The 19,213-nt window shown below is 45.5% G+C and overlaps 1 protein-coding gene across 1 annotated transcript in view; it reads right to left on the reverse strand.

The window, feature by feature from the left end:
• Positions 1–904, reverse strand: part of ABCC3 (ATP binding cassette subfamily C member 3) — a 76,846-nt gene extending 75,942 nt beyond the window's left edge. The window contains 1 exon segment of the mRNA XM_043497606.1: positions 791–904. Within this exon segment, the coding sequence (XP_043353541.1) occupies positions 791–889 (99 nt within the window). The 5' untranslated portion in view covers positions 890–904.
• Positions 905–19,213: the final 18,309 nt, after the last annotated feature.

A 19,213-nucleotide genomic window follows, 5' to 3' on the forward strand; every position in this document is an offset into this window, starting at 1 on the left:
GGTGGAATTTTTCAGATGAATAGTTTATTGGATGAAAAATGCAATTTCAGTCAACCCAAAACTTTTCCCGTATTTAAAACAAATACTTTCGGCCTTTCACAAACCAACTAGAAGGCAGAGACAGTGTTTGTAATGGTGCAACTGTCCCGCTCCTTTTAACCTTTAGCCCAGTGTTTCAGGCCCTCATCTGGGGCATGGGACACCCAGGTTCAACTCCCCACCCCGAAATGGACCTCAAATATTTTTGGAACTTCCACCAAACCGAAAAATCATTTATTTTCCCCACTCTAATCTTGCTCCATTCTTTGTCCTTCCTGCTTGTTTTCCCCTCAGTAGCCCTCTATTAAACTAAACCAACATAATTCATATAGTAAACAACCTCATAACCAGGTCCTCATGGATTATTCATAAAATTATTACAGAGCAGCTCCAAATCTGTCACACACACTTGAGTGGCAGCGACTTCATTGAGCTCCACGTGAAGTTTGGGTTTGCCTGTGTGGATCAGGTCACAGGACTGAGATCTAGAGCTCCGAGGATTATTAACAGCTGTTACTACAGTTTGGGGAAACACTGAAGAGTACATTTTGTTAATAACACTTAGCATTTAGACATGGCTTTTAAACTTCAGAACACCTTACAGTAATGACAACACATCCTACAATTAACACTCTAGCAGGCTTCATATGGTCAGAGTTTGAAACACTCCCCAGACACCCAGGAGCAAGCGGAGTAGCCTTGCAAGCCAGAGGTGATATGAAAGATGAGACTGGAGAGTAAGGTGTCCCACCTGCAAAGACCAGGGGCAAGCCCTAGTGAGAAGCTCAGAGCGCTGTGCCAAACGACCACCACCAGGGTGTTGCTCCTTGACCCTACCTGGGGACTGCATCTTTTGTATTATCTTCTAGCTATTAGGTCTTTGATAAAATGTGTAGTTTCCCCGCAGTTGCTGGGAAGGAGAAGGTGCTTTCTGTTTCTTTCCCTACTCCACAGCCTCCTGGCTGCTGCAAGAAAGGAAAGGTTGCTTCTATGTTCCTCGCCCAGTGCTACTCAGCTGCTACAAGGGGGACAAGTCTCCGCTCTTCTGCCATCTCCCCCCGGCCTGCCTCTGCAGCTGCTCAGAACTTCCACTAACAGCAACAGCATGAAACTGATACGGTTCTTGACCCTTTGAACGATGTTGGCTGGACTCTGAATGACAGTACCTGAGGCACTGTCTGCAGACTCAGGAGAACAACACAGCAGTAGCTGGCATTTTGATTGTGATCTTCTCAACCATAAGGGCTAGAAATAATTTTATAAAAGAATGGAAGTTTAATTTCTGCAGAAACCAATAGCCTCAGGACAGCTGTAAGTGAGGGCACTTCTACAGTATTTTCCATCTCAGGATCTCAAAAAACAACAATACCCAGCTTCCATAGAGTCCTTTTCATCAGATCTCAGTGAGATTTAAGTACATTAAGAATCATTTAAGATGAGGAAACTGAGGCACAAACCAATGAAGTGACTTGCCCCAGGTCACCCAGCAGGCTAGTGACAGGGCTGGGAGTAGGACCCACGTCTTCCGAGTCCCAGCCTGGAGCTTTATCACTAGGCTGGGCTGCATTTTGCAAACAGGAGTGAGCTGAGCTTTCCACACCCCCACTGTGGTATCTTATTACTCTCATATTTTAAGGCAGGAAAATTAAGGCACAGGGAGACTAAGCAATTTGTCCAAGGCCAGGGCAGAACTGGGGTGGGATCCAGAGCCTGATTTTCAGAGGACTCACAGCTACAGCTGAAGTCAGTGAGAGCTGCAGGCACTCGGCACCTCTCAAAAAGCCAGCCCAGGTCCAACGCCCTCCAGCCCCAAGATCACCCTGCAACAGGGCACCAACCACCCAACCTGATCAGCCCTGGTGGGTTCATTGGGGGCTGATGCTCTGGGGTTACCAATGAGATGCTGCTGCCTGCTCTCTCAGCCACCCAAGTGGACCAAACCTCCCCAGCCTCATTGGGACTGCTCTGAAGTTAACACAACAGGCTGGAAAAGCTCTGTGGTGCCAAAGGGGGTCTTTAAACCCTTCCTTATCCCACCCTGCACCCCTACCAGCCTATAGCAGTGAGCAGACACCAGCCTGGGAGCCGCCTCTCCTCCAGAGTCCCAGACTTTCTGGGTTCTTTTAAAGCAGTAGTTTTTCAACCTGTGGTCCAGGGACCCGCGGGGGGCTGCAGACTCTACCTAACATTTTCAATGGGGGTCTGCGCCCCCATTCGAAATGCTGCAGGGGTCTGCAAATGAGAAAAGGGGAAAGGGGTGGGGGGGGGAAGGGTCGAAAACTCCTGTTTTAAGCCCAAGACACATGGCAAATCCTCTCCATCGCTGGGACAGAGCCCACGGGGGCCTTCAGCGCATCTGCAGGGGCCGGACTGCTCCTTGCTCCCGGGAGCTGTTTTCAGGGGCGCTCTCCCGCCCCCACCGCGGCCAAACCCCCAAGGGGTGGGGCTCGCCCCCCACCCCGATTGCCCTAGCAGGGGGTTCATACCCCTTGAGCCCCCCCCCCCCGCGCGGCCCATCAGTACGTCCCCCTTGACCGGCTGGGAGGGGGCCGAAGAGCCGGCGGGGGGGGGGGGGGCTCTGTCTGTCCCCGGGGCAGCGCGCCTGGGACGGCAGCGCCCTTACCCCTTGCTGGCGCCGGCTGGGGGGGGGGACCCGGGCGCGGCTCCCGCCGGGGGATGCCCCGGCCCGCGGGGCGCCGCCGCTTACCCAAAAGCGGGAGCCGCAGAAAGCCTGCATGGTGCGGGACCGAGCCGAGCGGCGGGGAGAGACCGGGCGGCGCCCGAGAGGCGGCTCCTTCCCCAGCAGCCAGCCCGGCCCTCTTCCGCCACGCTGGGGCGGCCGCTCGGCTCGCACGGCCGGGAGGTGGGGGCGGGGAGGCGGACAGTTCGCTTGGGCGTCCGCCGGTTGGGCCCTGGGCGGCTTGAGCCCAACTCCCCGGGGAAGGTGCCAAAGCCGGGGAGTACCTCGTTCAGGAGCGGCTGGATCTGTGACTTGGGTTTAACCAGGTTGCAGAGTAGCAGCCGTGTGAGGCTGTCCCCCCAAAAAAGAAAAGGAGGACGTGGGGCACCTTAGAGACTAACACATTTATTAGAGCATAAGCTTTCGTGAGCTACAGCTCACTTCACCGGATGCATTTGGTGGAAAAACCTTTTGCTCTAATAAATGTGTTAGTCTCTAAGGTGCCACAAGTCCTCCTTTTCTTTTTGCGAATACAGACTAACACGGCTGCTACTCTGAAACCTGACATTTATGTGAGCATCAGCTTTCGTGAGCGACAGCCCACTTCGTCGATGAGTTTGTTAGTCTCTAAGGCACCCCCAGTCCCCCTTTTCTTTTCGGGTTTAACCAGGGTGGCTGAAATGGTGCTGAACGCAGTTTGTTCTCCTCTGCCCTTTCGGGTCAAGTGTTCAGCACCAGTTCAGCTGCATCTGTTGCGGACATCCCTTTATCAGCACGGGATCGTTTTCCTAGCGTAAGCAAGGCTTACGAGCAAGGACTGACCCGACTTCTAAATTCTAGGCACTACCATGGGTGCTGAACTATTTTCAGAGCAAGTTAGGCAAGTAACCACCTTCAGAAGGCCAAAGCCCTAATTAAAGCACTTTCCCCGACTCCGTTTACCAGTGCTCCTCAGGGCCAACTTTGCTCTCACCTGCCTCCTTTGGAAACAGACTTGAGTCCTTTCAGAGTAGCAGCCATGTTAGTCTGTATTCGCCAAAAGAAAAGGAGAACTTGTGGCACCTTAGAGACTAACAAATTTATTTGAGCATAAGCTTTCGTGAGCTACAGCTCACTTGGACTTGAGTCCTGCGTCCAGTGGCTCCTCTCTTTAGGCTGGGGGACACCCTTTAGATGTGGGTGGGCTTGCATTCCTCCAGCCCTGGAACCTGGAAACTCAGTAGGTGCCCTTTGGAAACAGGTATCAGAGGGGTAGCCGTGTTAGTCTGGATCTGTAAAAGCAGCAAAGAGTCCCGTATTCACCCACAAAAGCTTATGCTCAAATACCTCGGTTAGTCTATAAGGTGCCACGGGACTCTTTGTTGCTTTTGGAAACAGAGCACTATATTGCTGTCTCTGGCACTGAACACAACACATACCCATCAACCCACTCCTACCTACCTACCTCTTTGAGTGATTAATGTGGGGGAAAATTACCATACTATTAGCAAGACCAAGGCTGAATTTGAATCTCAGATGCTTTTTATGTAATTAGGTAAGTAAAATACTGGAAATAATGATAGCAGCTGCTACTAGCTGTGCTGCTTCTGGCCTCTTGGCAGTGCCTTGACTTCTTATAGAGCCTTTCATCCCAGACTATATGCATGCAAAAATACTAGGGCAACTCCCTACTCTAACCAAAGCATTATGGCATCTTTAATATGTACTCAGAAGAGAAGGAATATCTGAGTTCTTGTTTGACTAGTCCCCTTCCACACCATAAACTCCATGACAAAATGTAGAGCTGCGCATGGCAATTCAAACACAAGAGATGGTCTCCCAGGAATATCAAGTACTTGAGTATATGGTGGAGGACAGTTCCATATGAGGATGAGATTTTGTTCACTCTCTGGAATCCCTGAAACCTAATTTCAGGAAATTCTCTAAGCTGCACTAAACCTGGCCACATATCCAAGTGTTTTAATAAGTTGAGTAAGTCAGAACCATGTCTCTTATTCATCCATTGCCTCCCCTTCTCTCTATTTTCTTTTCATGTAGTCTTTTTTTGCGAAGACCATTAGTGCTGACATCTTTCTAAGGCTGCCATTTAATACAATACATGCCTAACCAATGCACCTTTTGGTGTAGTATTGTGAACACAATGTTAGCACCACAACCACCCAACTCTTGTTTACCTTCCATTTGAACATGTTCACTCCTACAGCATTATTTACTTTCCAGCACACACAGTTTGGCCAGATTGCACCAGATGATGCAGCAATAACACTCAGCCTTCCCAGACTGCTGTACTGCTTTCAGGAGTCTGATTTGTCTTGCGTATCCCAAGATTCACCTCACTTAAAAAATGCTTGCTTACAAAAATCAGACATAACAATACAAAAAGGGACACAGCACACTTCCTGAAAAATTGCTGACTGTCTCATTTTTACCATCTAATTATAAAGAAATCAACTGAAATATAAATATTGTACTTCCATTTCAGTGTATAGTATATAGAGCAGTATAAACAAGTCATAGTATGAAATTTTAGTTTGCACTGACTTCGCTAGTGCTTTTTATGTAGCCTGTTGTAAAACTAGCTGTAGGCAACTATCTAGAGGAGTTGATGTATCCCGTGGAAGACCCCGGAGTACTCTGTCAATTTTTTGCAGGGAGAAGTGAGGTTGGAGTTGAATTAATTAATTTGCATCCTGTTCCCCACAGCTGCTGCAGGACAAAGGTGCTTTTCACTTATTACCCGCAGGACAGGTGTTCCATGTTAGCATAAGAAGAGGCATGCTGAGATAAAACACAGTGCATGCCCCGTGACAGTCAAGCAAAAGCGAGTCCAAGTTGGTTTAGAGGTACTGTATGCAAATACTGGTGAAAGGCACCAGGCTGCTGCCCTAGGAGGAGACTCAAGATTTTTTATTTACCCACAGAACCAGGTACAATTTGGGCAGCAGCAGTGCAAGCTTCTCCAACCCCTGGATGTGCCTCTGATTTGATCTGGAGGCACAGATAGCAGAATGCGTTTCCAGCAGAGAAGCAGGGCTTATTCCCAAAGCAAATCATTTTAAAGAAGGGTCATCCAAATAGAGACCACCTATGAACTTTCTAGGCAGCAGAACTTGGGACAGCACCTCTTGGATAGTTCCGAGTGCCAGGGAAGTCCTTGGTATGATCTGTACACGCCCGGGATAGCAGGCAGAACTCTGTCCTTCACCAAGCCTTCTCAGCCCATGTTTACTGAGCAAAATTTATTGTCACTATGGTGTATTATATTTCCTCCATTCCTATTTCTCCACTCAAGGGCTATGTAACCTGGGAAGAGTAAATTATCCAGCTGAAGCTTTCCTCGGTCATATAAGTCAACAGAGCACACACAATCCCTGGCAGCTAGCCTAGTGGCGGGGTTTTCTTGTGTCTAGCTGTGAAAGTTGCTTTAATTGCTTTCTCATTCTTTAGGTATTCAGGTTCAACATTAGTACTTAAAGGCCCTTCACAGGGAATGTAAGAGTTTGTATTTGCTGGTAATATGCTTCATAAGGCACAGAGACAGCCCCGGCTCCAAAGAGTTTACAATCTTAAAACTAGACATACATGACCCAGACCCCAGTGCTGCCCCTTCTTCTGGCATTTAAACCTGTGCACCAGGGGAATAAAATGTTACCACACTAGAATTCTTCATGCACTTTGCAGGTAGCAGTTTACTTCTAGTTTGTACAGGTGTAAATGAGCACGTGGGGTGCCAGGCAGCAGAGACTAAGGCCCCCTGAAGACAGGGCACACTGGAAAAATACAGGTGGTGGGGATAAATTAGCTCTGCTTCTGCCCATCTCTGGGATCTATAGTTTTAGAGTTTGCCAGCTCTAGATATCAGGATTGTAGTGGCTGCATTCTTCTTTGATGTAAAAACAGTTACTGGAGAAATGTGGCTCAGCACAAGAATATAGTAATTTGGGGAAACAGGAAGACTAAGTGTGGAATCCTGGCCTCATTGTGGTCAATGGCAAAACTCTCATAGATTTTGAGAGGCTCTGGATTTCTCCCTTAGTGCCTACTTTACATTAACTCCAGCAGAGGAAAGATGGACCAAATGGGAGGTTCTGACTGTCTTTTCAGTGCAGCTCCATACAGTACCGACAACCTCTATAGGGGCTACCACAATAGAAATAAACATTGATATAACATTTACAGCAATAGCCTGTACTCTCACCCTGTCTTGCTTCAACTGAATACTGGTGGGCACGGGACCCTCCTTACTTTGGTCTATATAAAGCATAGCCGGTCAACAATTCTTCTTACATTTAATACAAAATTAGTAGCAGAATATTGCAAGAAGCATATTATAGACTCATGGGTTCAACTTATCCCAAAGCTTAAAATGTACAGTTTTTCTAGTAATTTCTTTAATTGATTTTTCTCTTGTTTTATGTTCAGTGTTTTCATGGTCATAAGAGCTTTACTCATTTGCAATAAAGTCAGTAACTGATTCCCAGAATTTCCGTTAATATTTTGGGTACAGAAGGGTCCAACCCAGACCCCTGTACCTTAAGACCCATAAATTCCATGAACATGCAGTGGGGTGCACTCAGATCCACATTTGGCAGGTGACCCCTATTTTACAATGGGCAGATCAAAACTCCACGCCTGAAGTTTACCATGTTCAACATTGGAATCCAGATCTGAATTTTGATATTCCCACAATATGCAACTTTCTTCATGTTACTTCCTAGTTAATTTCCCCCCATCCCAAACTCTATTGGGTGCCAGTAGGCAAGGGAAATTATTTTTCCTGAATTAACTCCATTTTAGAATCCTAGCAGACTTATGACCATCCACACACATGACCAATTTTTAGTACTAAGACATGTATTCTTCTCTACTCCCAATTTGTCTCAGCATTTCTTTGGCTGTATCTGTTCCTCAGCTAGTCATTATGAATTAATGCAACATTGTGTTTTGATGTTTGGAATATTTCTGAATAATTCATTCTTGTTGGTTTTTGGGATGTCACTTACACTATGGCTGTTAATCGAGTTGCATTAGTTAGCTGTAAATAATTCCAGGGCAATGGTTGGCTGCTATCATCATTTTGTTAGTGCTACAATTAGCAGGAGTTGTTCCTTTTGAAGTAGCTGGTTTATTTTAAGCTCTCTCTTTTGTAAGACAGGTCAAGCAGTTTAGAAGGAGCAAGTTACAACAGAGGGGGCACTATACTGAGCGAGAGATCAGGAAACTGGGGTTTTACTCACACCTCTGCCCTTGACTTGCTGTTGGACCTTGGGCCAATCATGTAGGGTTATTTCATGCCACAATTCAAGGGCAAATGCACCTGTATTACTCCTCCATGGTCTACCAAGGGCACAGATTTAGGGTTCTGGCTCCTCAGCTGTCACCTCTCTTAGATAGAGATCTGCATCTCTCTCCTTCCTGATTGGGGCTTTTCCAGTCTGCACACATCCCTGCCTACACTGTGACAATCCCAACAAGCTGGACAGGCCAGCATCTACACATTGCTTTCTCTTTGAAGGCTATGAACAGCTGTGATTGCCAGCAGTTACAAGTTACCACACAGCTCTTTGTAAGCAAGCACATTTATTGTTAAGGTGAAAGCATTACAGAGAAAACATAAAACAATAAAAGTTCCTAGACATGTGCTATCGCCCATCAGTCTTATGGGGCCTTGGGAGGCCAAAGTCCTTCCAACCCTTCTCAGGAAAGTCCTGACAGAAAGTCCTGCCTGTTTGCTGAATCAAGGCCTTTCTTCTGAGTCGGTTTAGATTCATGCTATTTATCCAGGAGTCCTTTCTCTGTCTGCTGGTCTCTGGAGAATCTGATTTGAACTAATATGTGTGATCTCCCCAAGAGATGATACCTCTCGGGGTGGGAAGGGGAAGATTACAGCCTGGTGAATTTTCTGTAATCACTACCCACTGTTTTTAATTCTTGCAAGAGCTGTAGTAGCCCTCTGTCATGGAATAGAGCAGTGGTTCTCAACCAGCGGTCCAAGCCCCCTGGGGAGCCACGAGCAGGTTTCAGGGGCTCCGCTAAATGGGACCAGCGTTAGACTTGCTGGAGCACAGGGCAGAAAGCCGAAGCCTAGGGCTCTGAGCCCTGCCACCTGGGGCTGAAGTAGAAGCCTGAGCAACTTAGCTTTGCAGTGCCCTTTGTGGCGTGGGGCCCCAAACAATTGTCCTGCTTGCTACCCCTTAATGCCAGCCAAAGTTTTCTGCATATAAAAGCCATGTGGCATAGGTGGGCCATGAAGTTTATAGCATGTCTGGGGGGCTTCAGAAAGAAAAAGGCTGAGAACCCCTGGAGTAGAGCACAATCCTGCATAAATCATTCATTTAAAACCAAGAGACCCCAAAGATACTGCATGGGGTTGCAATATTTGTTACAGTTCCTCCATAAAGAAGTTACACACAATCCTGACCCTCTATAATACATACATTTCATACCTAAGGTCTTTCAAGGATATTGCAGGAAATTGCCATATCTGTCACAGAATCGTAGACATGTAGGGCTGGACAGGGACCTCAAGAGGTCACATGCTCAATTCTGCCTCATTGTGAGGGATGGACTATGCCTATACTATCCCTGACTGATGTTTGTCTAACCTGTTCTTAAAAATATCCAGTGACAGGAATTCCACAACACCTCTAGGTAGCCTATTCCAGAACTTTACTATCCATATAGTTGGATATTAGGAAAAATTTTCTAACTTAAATCTCCCTTGCTGCAAACTAAGCCCATTACTCCTTGTCCTGTCCTTGGTGGACTTGGAGAACAATTGATCACCATCCTCATTATAACAGACCTTTTACTTATTTGAAGACTTGTCAGGTACCTCCCTTCCCCCCACAGCCTTCTCTTCTCTAAACATGCCCAATAATTTCAACCTTTCCTCCCGGGTCAGGGTTTCTAAATCTCAATCATATTTGTTGCTCTCCTCTGGACTCTGTTCAACTTGTCCACATCTTAAAGTGTGATGTCCAAAACTGGACACAGTCCTCCAGCTGAGGCCATATGGCTACGCATAGTGGGAGCAGAAAGTAAGGACTTCCTCTTACCACAGGTAACAAAGGAGGTGGAGGGGCTGTTACCAAGTTGCTCCCCTTGATACCAACTCATTGGAAAGCAAATGGGAGGTGGGGGGGGGGAGGAGACAGTGTGCTTCAGCTACACTCTCTCAGGTTCTAGAGTACTCACTACACCAGGAGAGGGCGGGTAACCCTGGTAGCTCGGTGTTGGCTAGGGAACCCCCTTTTGGGGGAGGTGTCCCAGGGGGCTGTTTCTATCCCAGATCTGCATCAAGGTTACACAAAGCAAGAGAGAATCGGGCCCCCTGACTTTATAATGATGAATCCTCTACCATGCTGCATGTAGCAGTGATTTCCCATAATGTGTGTTTGCTGCTACATTTCATATTGAAAGTGACAAACAGGATAAGTAATAAAAATGATCTAACCATGGCTGAGGGCTGCCCAGTGTGTCCTGCAGAAGCCCCTGCAGCAGCACCAGCTGCCAGCAGGGCCGAGACCAGCGGCACAAACTCCCAAATGCTTGTAGCATCTCACTGTCACTCAATAGATTAATTCTGTGAACATGCTTGTAAGTGTCTTAAGAGGTTAATTAAACCCCTGGCAGGTGTAACATACCTCTCTGCTCATAAGAGGTTTATCTGTGAAGGGAGCTTAGCTGCATGCATGAACAACTGCAGAGAAATAGGATATATCACTAGAGCGTACTGTGTCAAAGACCCAAACCCCCTATGCTCAGCCCACCTGCCATATTGACCTCCTGGTACATTTGTTACCTATTCCCTAACCAGCTGCCCAACAAATTACCTTCCCTCTCGAATGGGCTGTAACAGATCCGTGGCTACTTAACCTTTTATGGTCATCACAAACCATACTAACCAAACTAACTGGAAGTCCATGACAGCAGCAGGAATCCTGCTCCAAGTGCAGAGTTCCCTGCTCCTTGAGTTAATGGACCATCTCCCTTAGCCGTATTGAGGCTATGACTCTCAGATGAGCAGTTCTACTTCCACCCAGTAGGGGGCAGTAGTATGTTCTCACTCTCTAGCTGGTTCATTACAAGTATCCTTTATCACTTCATATCACTGAGTTAGTGACTGTTATATTAACTCCTTCCTGGTAGCTTATGAATGACTGGAATTGTTATACGTGTATAAAGGAACTGAAAACACAGGTAGTAATTAAATGGTTTAGCCATCCTTTTCATTCTCCTGCTGGATCTCTGGAGGATTTCTGTACAGTATTTAATGTATTAGATAGTTAGAGAAATATTCCATTATTGAATGCAGTGTTCTAGCTGTGTTGGTCCCAAGGATATGAGAGAGACAAGTTGGGTGAGGTAATAGTGGGTGAGCTAATATATCTTTTATTAGACCAACTTCTGTTGGTGAGAGAGACAAGCTTTTGAGCTCCCTTAAGCTTGTCTCTCTCCCCAGAAGTTGGTCCCATAAAGGATATAACCTCATCCACCTTGTCTTTATAGTTAGAGAAAGACAGTCCATTCAAGACCTTTGAACCCTTGCCAGTTACAGCATCCACTGACTCAAGCAATAATACAAAATGTCAGGATACATTAAATATATTATCCTGCAAACACATGCAAAGAATGTGAAATGTTTTACCCAATGTAGAAATAACCTTCGATTCCAGTGACTGAAATACAGTCACCAGTAAGTTCATGTCTTTAAATGAGGAAAAAAATTGAATAAATAAAGGCAACTCCTCCAATAAATTTGAAGTTCAAAAATTTCAGCTAAAATGCTGTACTCTGAGCAGCTCCCTCTAAATTAAACTAAGTAGCATTGCCATCTAGCGGCCAGCACATAACCTGAACATGAGCAAATTTGTCCATTTGTGTTTTTTAATCTATAAAGAACACTGCTCCCTTCTCCGAGGATCTCAAAGCATCATCAAGCCATGTGACACCTGCGAGGTACAAATCATTATTATTATACACCTGGTTAAACTGAAACACAGCACAGTTAAATGATGAATCCAACATCACAGCAAGTCAGCAGCAGAAGTGGAAATAGAACCCAGGAGTCCTAGCATCTGTCCCCTGGACCCACCACTGCATTTTATTCCTGTAACCTAGTCTTGCAGTGCAGAGTTAAGGTTTAAGGTAATTACTGAGGGTTGTGTTTAGGGTTTTGAGTTAGTATTAGGGCTTTGGGATAGGGTTTGAGTTAGTGTTTAAGATCGGGTAAGTATTGCTAAGGTAAACTGTGCTAGGGTAAAGTATAAGGGTTATGTTTATGCACAAAAGATTTTTTAAATACATTTGTATGTAAAGTATTAAACAGATCCTGGGGGGGGGGGAAACATTCCTCCTATAGCTAAGGAGGACAAGTAATGGAGGCTAGTCATATAATATGTTCCAGAAAGATGTGGTGACACTTAGTATATCTCACACACAAAAACAAGAGCAGATACAGTTGAAGGTGGCATATTCAAAATTGATAAAAGACTTTGTCACAAACTGTAGAACTCATTGCCACAGGACGTCATTGAGGCCAAGAAATTAGCAAGATTCAGAAAGGAATGAATATTTATATAAACAAGACTATCCAGAGTCATAATTAATGATAGACATTTTGGAAGGGACATTAAATCTCACACTTCAGGACTTAAGCAAATCTTTACCAGCAATCAGGAGGACAGTATGTGTGTGGGAGGGGTATTTCCCATCTGCCTGTTGTGGGGTTCTTACAACCTTCCTCTGAAGCATCAGGTACAGGCCACTGTCAGATATAGGATATGGGTCTGATCCAGTCTGGCAATGCCTGCCTACCTACCTCCACAACCCGGGAATGAACCCTAGTCTAACATCACAGAAATAAAACAATGGTGCATTTAATTGTAAATTGTGTCAGGTTCCGAGCTGGGTTCTGCTCCTGTGGTTTAACTGGAATTAAAGTTGGTGGTGGTGGTGGAGAAAACAGATATTGAAGATGGAGGGCCTGATTTTGCTCTCAACCTGCTGTGAATCTGGGTAGCTCTTCTGAAGACAGTGAAGTCACACTACTCTTAAAATAGTGTAAGTGAGAGGACATTCAAGCCCATACATAGTGTTATCAGTTAGGCTTAGTATCAGATTCTGTTCTCATTTATGCTGCTTTAAGGATTAGATCCAAAGGCCATTGAAGTCCGTGGAAAGATTCCCAGTGACCGTAATGCTTTTTGGATGAGGCCCTACATCGTGAGTAATAATAATAATAAATGATATCTAGCTCTTATATAGCAGTTTTCATCCACAGATCTCAAAGCACTTAAGGAGGGCAATCACATGAAATCCACCGACTTCAATGTAAGCAAAGCAAATATGTCCCCTAATGTGTCAGTTAGAGGAAAAGGATTAAAGGGGACCATTAGGGAGAAAGTTGTAGTTTATACATTAAGGTTTTATGGTTAACTTGAAAGATTCAAGGTTAGTTTATCATTTCTTATAATTATCCCCAAATATTTGACTGTTGCTTTAAAGCTGAAATGTTAAGACAAAACTGATACATTTGAAAAGTTTGAGTATTAAAAAAGCCCTTCATAGCCCAATTTATAAACAAAATACAACTTAGTCCTTATACAGTCAGCAGCTCTCATTGCATATTATTTTGCTGTGGGACGACCCCTCTGACTTCAGTGAAGTCAGATGTCATCTCATTGCAGAATCGGGGTCTAAAACATACAGTCACCCTGGATATCAAGGGTCTATTTATAAATAGGTTATATAAGGCTAATAAGTGATTAATAGATGTAATAAGCATGGTAACGAGCAGTATGTGTATACATGGTTACAAGCTACACCAATAGAAGGTGTTAGAGATGGCTATAAGCCATGGTGATAAGCAAACAGTTAACCTTTTATTACCCATTTATAAATGTACTCTTAATATAGAGTATGACTGATATATCAGACACTTTGTTAAATCATATTCCATACAGCCCAGCTCTGGTCTGCCTAAAGACATCTGCACACTCACTAAAGATATAATTAACAGGTTTTACTTTCTGAAGCAGGAATGCTTCATTTTGAGCAAGAAACCGCCATCAAAAAGCACAGCGATTTTACAGCAGTAAAATGAAGCAAGATAACTGTTTTGTAACAGAGGCAGCAAATAGGAAGGCCCGTGAGGGGAAGGATGCTCCAGGTGTTAGGGCACTGGCCTGGACCTGGGTTCAAGTTCCTCCTCTGCCACAGACTTCCTGTGTGATCTTGGGCAAGTCACTAAGGGCTTGCCTATGCAAAAATTTAGTTCACAGCAAGCCGGAGTGTGAATCTAACCTGCCACGCACTAACTCTCCACGTGGATCCTGCTGAAGCGCACTAACAGTTAGTTTGCTTTAATCTACTCCCACTTCAAAGTGGAGTAGATCATTAGTGTGCTTTGAAGTGTTACTGCACTTCAGCAGGATCCACATGGACAGTTAGCCTGCAGCAGGCTGGTGGGTGGGGGAGGAGAAAGGAGGCTTTAGCCGCCTTGTGCCTCAGTTTCCCTACTGTAAAATGGGGATAATAGCCCTGTCCTATTGCATAAGGGTGTTGAGGATAAATAAATTCAAGCATGTGAGGTGCACAATTACTATGGTTATGGAGACCATGTAAGTACCAGAGAGAGAGTCTGGACTGGTTTCATCACCTATTCAAACATGACCTGAAATAATGTGTTTGGTTTGTTTCCACTGAAACTGGAGCATGAGCTGTGTCTTCATGTAGAATGACTAGATCAGAGGAAACACTGCAACCTAAAGCTCCTTTCAGTCAATGCTAGAAACTCAAAGAGCTTTTAAATCAGTAACCCTGAAAATAGTTACTCACAACGAGACATTGCATTAGTTAATTATATCCAGTATCCAATTAACCCAGTGCACTCATTTGCTTCTTTCTACCAACCCAAATGTTTGGGTGAGCTGAGAATTAAAGAAAATTGCCAATTAATTTTCCCAGCCATTTTGAGAAAAGTGATGCATTCAGTCATTAAATAAGTGACAAAGGGTAGACACAGAACAAAGTAATCAAAACTAAGTATATAGATTAACCTGATATCACCATATTGCAGAGAAAATTTCAGAAGCAGACGGAGGTTGACTGGGTCTGTTCAAATTAACCCTGGCTTGTTTATGAGATTCTATTTACTTTAATTATAAAACAATTTGTTAGCACCGGAAGATCTCAAAGCACTAACTAACAATTAATTAAGACTCATAACACCTTTGGGAGTTGGTAAGAGAGGGTGATCACCTCGCTTAACAGTGAAATACAGCCACCTCTGGGAAGGAATGCAACAGCAATTTGACAGTATACAGCAACACTGTATACAACAGCATAGGACAGGAAGCGAAGAATGCCATTTCAGAGATGCAGGCTACAGTTAGCAGAGTTTAAAATCAGGACAGGAGGCCAGATTTAAACCTTTTGCTCATCTTTATAATCAACCATTATGTTTAATTTCACTGTTCTTGCATGTACATTTCACACATTCAAATAAGTGTATGGCTTTGAAATCAAGGTAGGTGTGTATGGCTGGGTGACTGCTGGCATCAGTCAGTGCAATGAAGGGTCAGACACCTCCATGGTTGTATAGGGTATTCCCGTCCCCCTCTCCCCACGGGAAGACTGCTCTAGGTATCTGGAGTTCTTGGTGGGGCAAAGGCAAGTCAAATGGGTGTGTGTGCGCATGTACATTGTTTCTTCACCACCCTTACGTATTATCTGTGTGTGTGTGTGTGTGTGTGTGACACTCCACACCACCAATGCTGAAGGTCACCAATGCTCCTGAAGGTCCTTGGCACAGCTGCCTTCTGCAGAAGCCCTAGCACTGGAGCCGTGCTGCTAGGGGGAAAGGGAGCTGCCAGAAGCCCAGAACTGGTACAGGTGCTTAGGGCAGCTGCTTGGATGTCCTCCTGGCTTTGCGCAGATCCGGAGAGGATTGACAAAGTTTGTGGGCTGGCCCAGCAGCCTGTTCCATGGGTCAGCATACATCATGCCCATGGTCAGAGAAATCTCCCTTTTTTCCATGGGTTTTCCCATTGGAGGAGTCCATGGGACTTGTTTCTAACATTCAACTTGTTTAAAGAGAGACTGCAAGTGAAGCCCTTTGCATCATTACAGTGCTGCCTCTGGGACACTGAACTAAAAGCCAAGTAACTCCATAAATAGTTGGACTGAGCATCAGCCAGAATCTTTCTTTCAAAGATGATTTTCCTTGTACCCAGTCAGCAAGAACATGAGTCAGTTCACACAACCTTTATTCCTGTACATCAGAAGGAGCTTGTAAAAGATACCACCAAATCCTCTAGGTGGCAGCAAAAGTTTCCTACATTCTTATTCCAAAATCAGGATTATTTATGTTGATTTTAGGAGTTTACCCATTAGTAGAGGACTGTGGTTAGGAACATAGTACACCAGACAAGGATGCAGGAGACCCACATTCTAGTTTCAGCACTTCTACTGTCCTAGGGCAAACCACTTCACCGCTGTACCTGTTTCTCCTACAGCAGCGTGAAATACTGATTTTTGGGTTAAAAATTGGTTTCAGGTCAACACAAAACTGATTTGATGAAATGAAAATTCTGGAAAAAACTGATTTGATTAAAAAACCTTTATAAAAATAAAAGCAAAGGAAACATGGGAAAAAGAGCTAGCTCCACAAGGGACAAAACAGAGGAGGTGGCAGCATTATCCCTCCTCCCAGTCGTCCCAACTCTCACTCCTTCCAGCTGTGTGCTCCAATCACCTGGTTAGATGGCCCAATGACAATGCCAGTATTAGTACTAAGAGGAACAGCTTCAAAAGGAGAGGCAGAGAGAGCCCTATCCAGAATACCTAACAGCCTGGTGGTTAGGTCCCACCTAAGAATTTTCTGTAGTATCTGGCTAGTGAATCTTGCCCATATGCTCAGGGTTTAGCTGATCGCCATATTTGGGGTCGGGAAGGAATTTTTCTCCAGGGCAGATTGGAGAGGTCCTGGAGGTTTTTCACCTTCCTCTGTAGCATGGGGCATGGTTGACTTGAGGGAGGCTTCTCTGCTCCTTGAAGTCTTTAAACCATGATTTAAGGACTTCAATAGCTCAGACATGGGTGAGGTTTTTCATAGGAGTGGGTGGGTGAGATTCTGTGGCCTGCACTGTGCAGGAGGTCAGACTAGATGATCAGAATGGTCCCTTCTGACCTTAGTATCTATGAATCTATGAGAGCCCTACCCAGAATACCTAACAGCCTGGTGGTTAGGTCCCCTCATTTGTGAGGGAGAAAATGCAAGTTCAGGTTCCTGCTCCAGGTAAATGACCTGCCCAATGGGCTATTGGACAGGAAGGGGGAGGCAGCACCTCTTCCCCCTCAGTTTTGTGGATGCCCCTTGTGTCTCTAGCCTGGAAAATGAAAATGCTTCATTTCAACATTTCTGAAATGTTTTTTTTCCTCCCCTGACCAAAACAATTTGGCAAAATCCAGGTTCACTTGGTAAGCATTTCGGTTGTCCCTGTAGAAGGGTGGGTTCACCGCTGGGACACCCCCCTCACGGCACAGCTGACTCTTTTCATCTAGCACCCCTGCAGAGGAGCTGTTCCAGCCCTGCAGTGGTCTGCTTCTTCTTGTGACTCAGCCCTCCAGCTAGGTCACTTATAGTCCCCCCCAACCTCTACCCCTTCTGGGGTAACAAAGCCTTCTCCAGCAAGCAATTCCCAGATCTTATGCCAGATCTCCAGCCTCTGGGACCAATGGTCCTTCCATGCCTTGGCTTGGGGCTTCACAACCTTGCCTTCTTTCTAGGGTGCAGAGCCACTCAAGGCTCACCCTTTGTTCAGGGCAGGGCCTCGCAGGGCTCCCTTCTGGAGTCCCCTAGTAAATCTCAATGGAAAATATGAACAAACCACCACGGCCCTCCTCAGGCTTGAGCTTTCATCCCTCCCATGTTCCCCAGCTGAATGCCTCCCAGGGATTTCTCCCCATAGATCCAGATCCTGCCCCTTAATCAGAGCTCACAGCCAGAGCTTGCTCTACCCTGGTAGCAACCCTGCTGACTTCTTGCCACATTTCTCTACTCGGGAAAGGATCCCAGGGTCAATACTCACCTAGGTTTCTTCTTAGATTCCCCTGGTCTCTCCACTGCCAGGAGGAAGGATGCACAGGTTGGTCTGTCTCTCCCCCCTATGCCACTTCCTCTTTTTACAGCAACCATCCTGCTAGGCTTCATCTTTTGGGCCTGGGCCAACCCCCAGGTGACAGTAAGTGCTCTAATTTAGTGCTCCAGCTCCAGTTAACTCTTTCAGAGCCAGTGTGGAGTATACACCCCGGCACAGACACGAAGCAGCGTTTTTCAGTGAACAAAAAAAATGTGGCCAAAATTTTTTGCTCAGCTTGATTCTAACCTTTCGTCTCTCTTGTCTGTTTAGGCCAAGACTTTCTCACTCTGGACCTAGCGCAGTGGGACCCTCCAGGAGTGCTACAATCATAAAGAAAAGCAGACTGCCCTACAGAGGCTGCAGTGAAGTTGTTGCTTTTAAAAAAAAAAAAAATTTGCTTCGCCTCCACTAAATAGCAGCATCATATTCTCTTGCCTTGTAGCGTTAGAATACACGGTACGCTAATAATTATTATAAAACCACCGGTAGGATTTAGTGCACCAGGCATGTCGTTCTCTTTGCAATGGATCCCTCCTGTTGGAAAAACATGACAATTAGCTGAGCCCACTTTCATTGTCTTGACTGAGCTGAGAAAAAGTTGGGTTCAAAACACAGAAGCCCCTGGACCTAGCAAGCCAAGCCAGTTTGTTGTGGCATCCAAATTACTTAGCTAATGATACCAAAATACTAAGGGGTACAGGAAGATACAAAGAAACAGGGGGCATTCCCTCAACCACCGGTCTGGATGGGAGCCTTCCAAAAAAAAAAAAAAGGCCCAAACAAAAACAAAGTTGGAAGGGTTTTCCTGGAAGCGCTCACAAAACAACTTCCTGCCCAGTTCAAAAGCAGTTTTCCCATGAAAATGGTTTCTGAACCCCGGTCTCTGAACCCCAGGCTCTGGGCACACATTGCCTCAAATCCCTTTCCAAATGGAAACATCCTAAGGGATAAATCCGCTCCTGTGTGGAGAGAGCTTGATTCTGCCCAGCAGCTCTGCACTCTTATCCTGATCCAGCAGAGCACTTAAGCACATGCTTAATTTGAAGTCAGTGGGATTGTCATATGTGTAATGTTAGGCTTGTGTCTAAATGCTTTGCTGGATCATGGCACCTTGCAGGGTTGAACCCTCAGCCTGCAGAAGGTATATGCACCACAGAGCCCAGCCGAAGCTGTATTGTGAGGGCTTCAGTGGGCCTCTGGGGGTGCATAGCCTTGCCCCAGTCCTTTACACAGGGTGACATTCACCCTATAGGAATATTATAAAATCAGCTGTTATCTGTTTGATCATCATTTTCAGTGTGGAGATGAACCTGAACCAAAGCCCTGGATCCGAACACCCTATGATGGG

This window comes from Dermochelys coriacea, chromosome 14 (genome assembly GCF_009764565.3).
Source record: "Dermochelys coriacea isolate rDerCor1 chromosome 14, rDerCor1.pri.v4, whole genome shotgun sequence".
In the NCBI taxonomy this organism is placed as follows: domain Eukaryota; kingdom Metazoa; phylum Chordata; order Testudines; family Dermochelyidae; genus Dermochelys; species Dermochelys coriacea.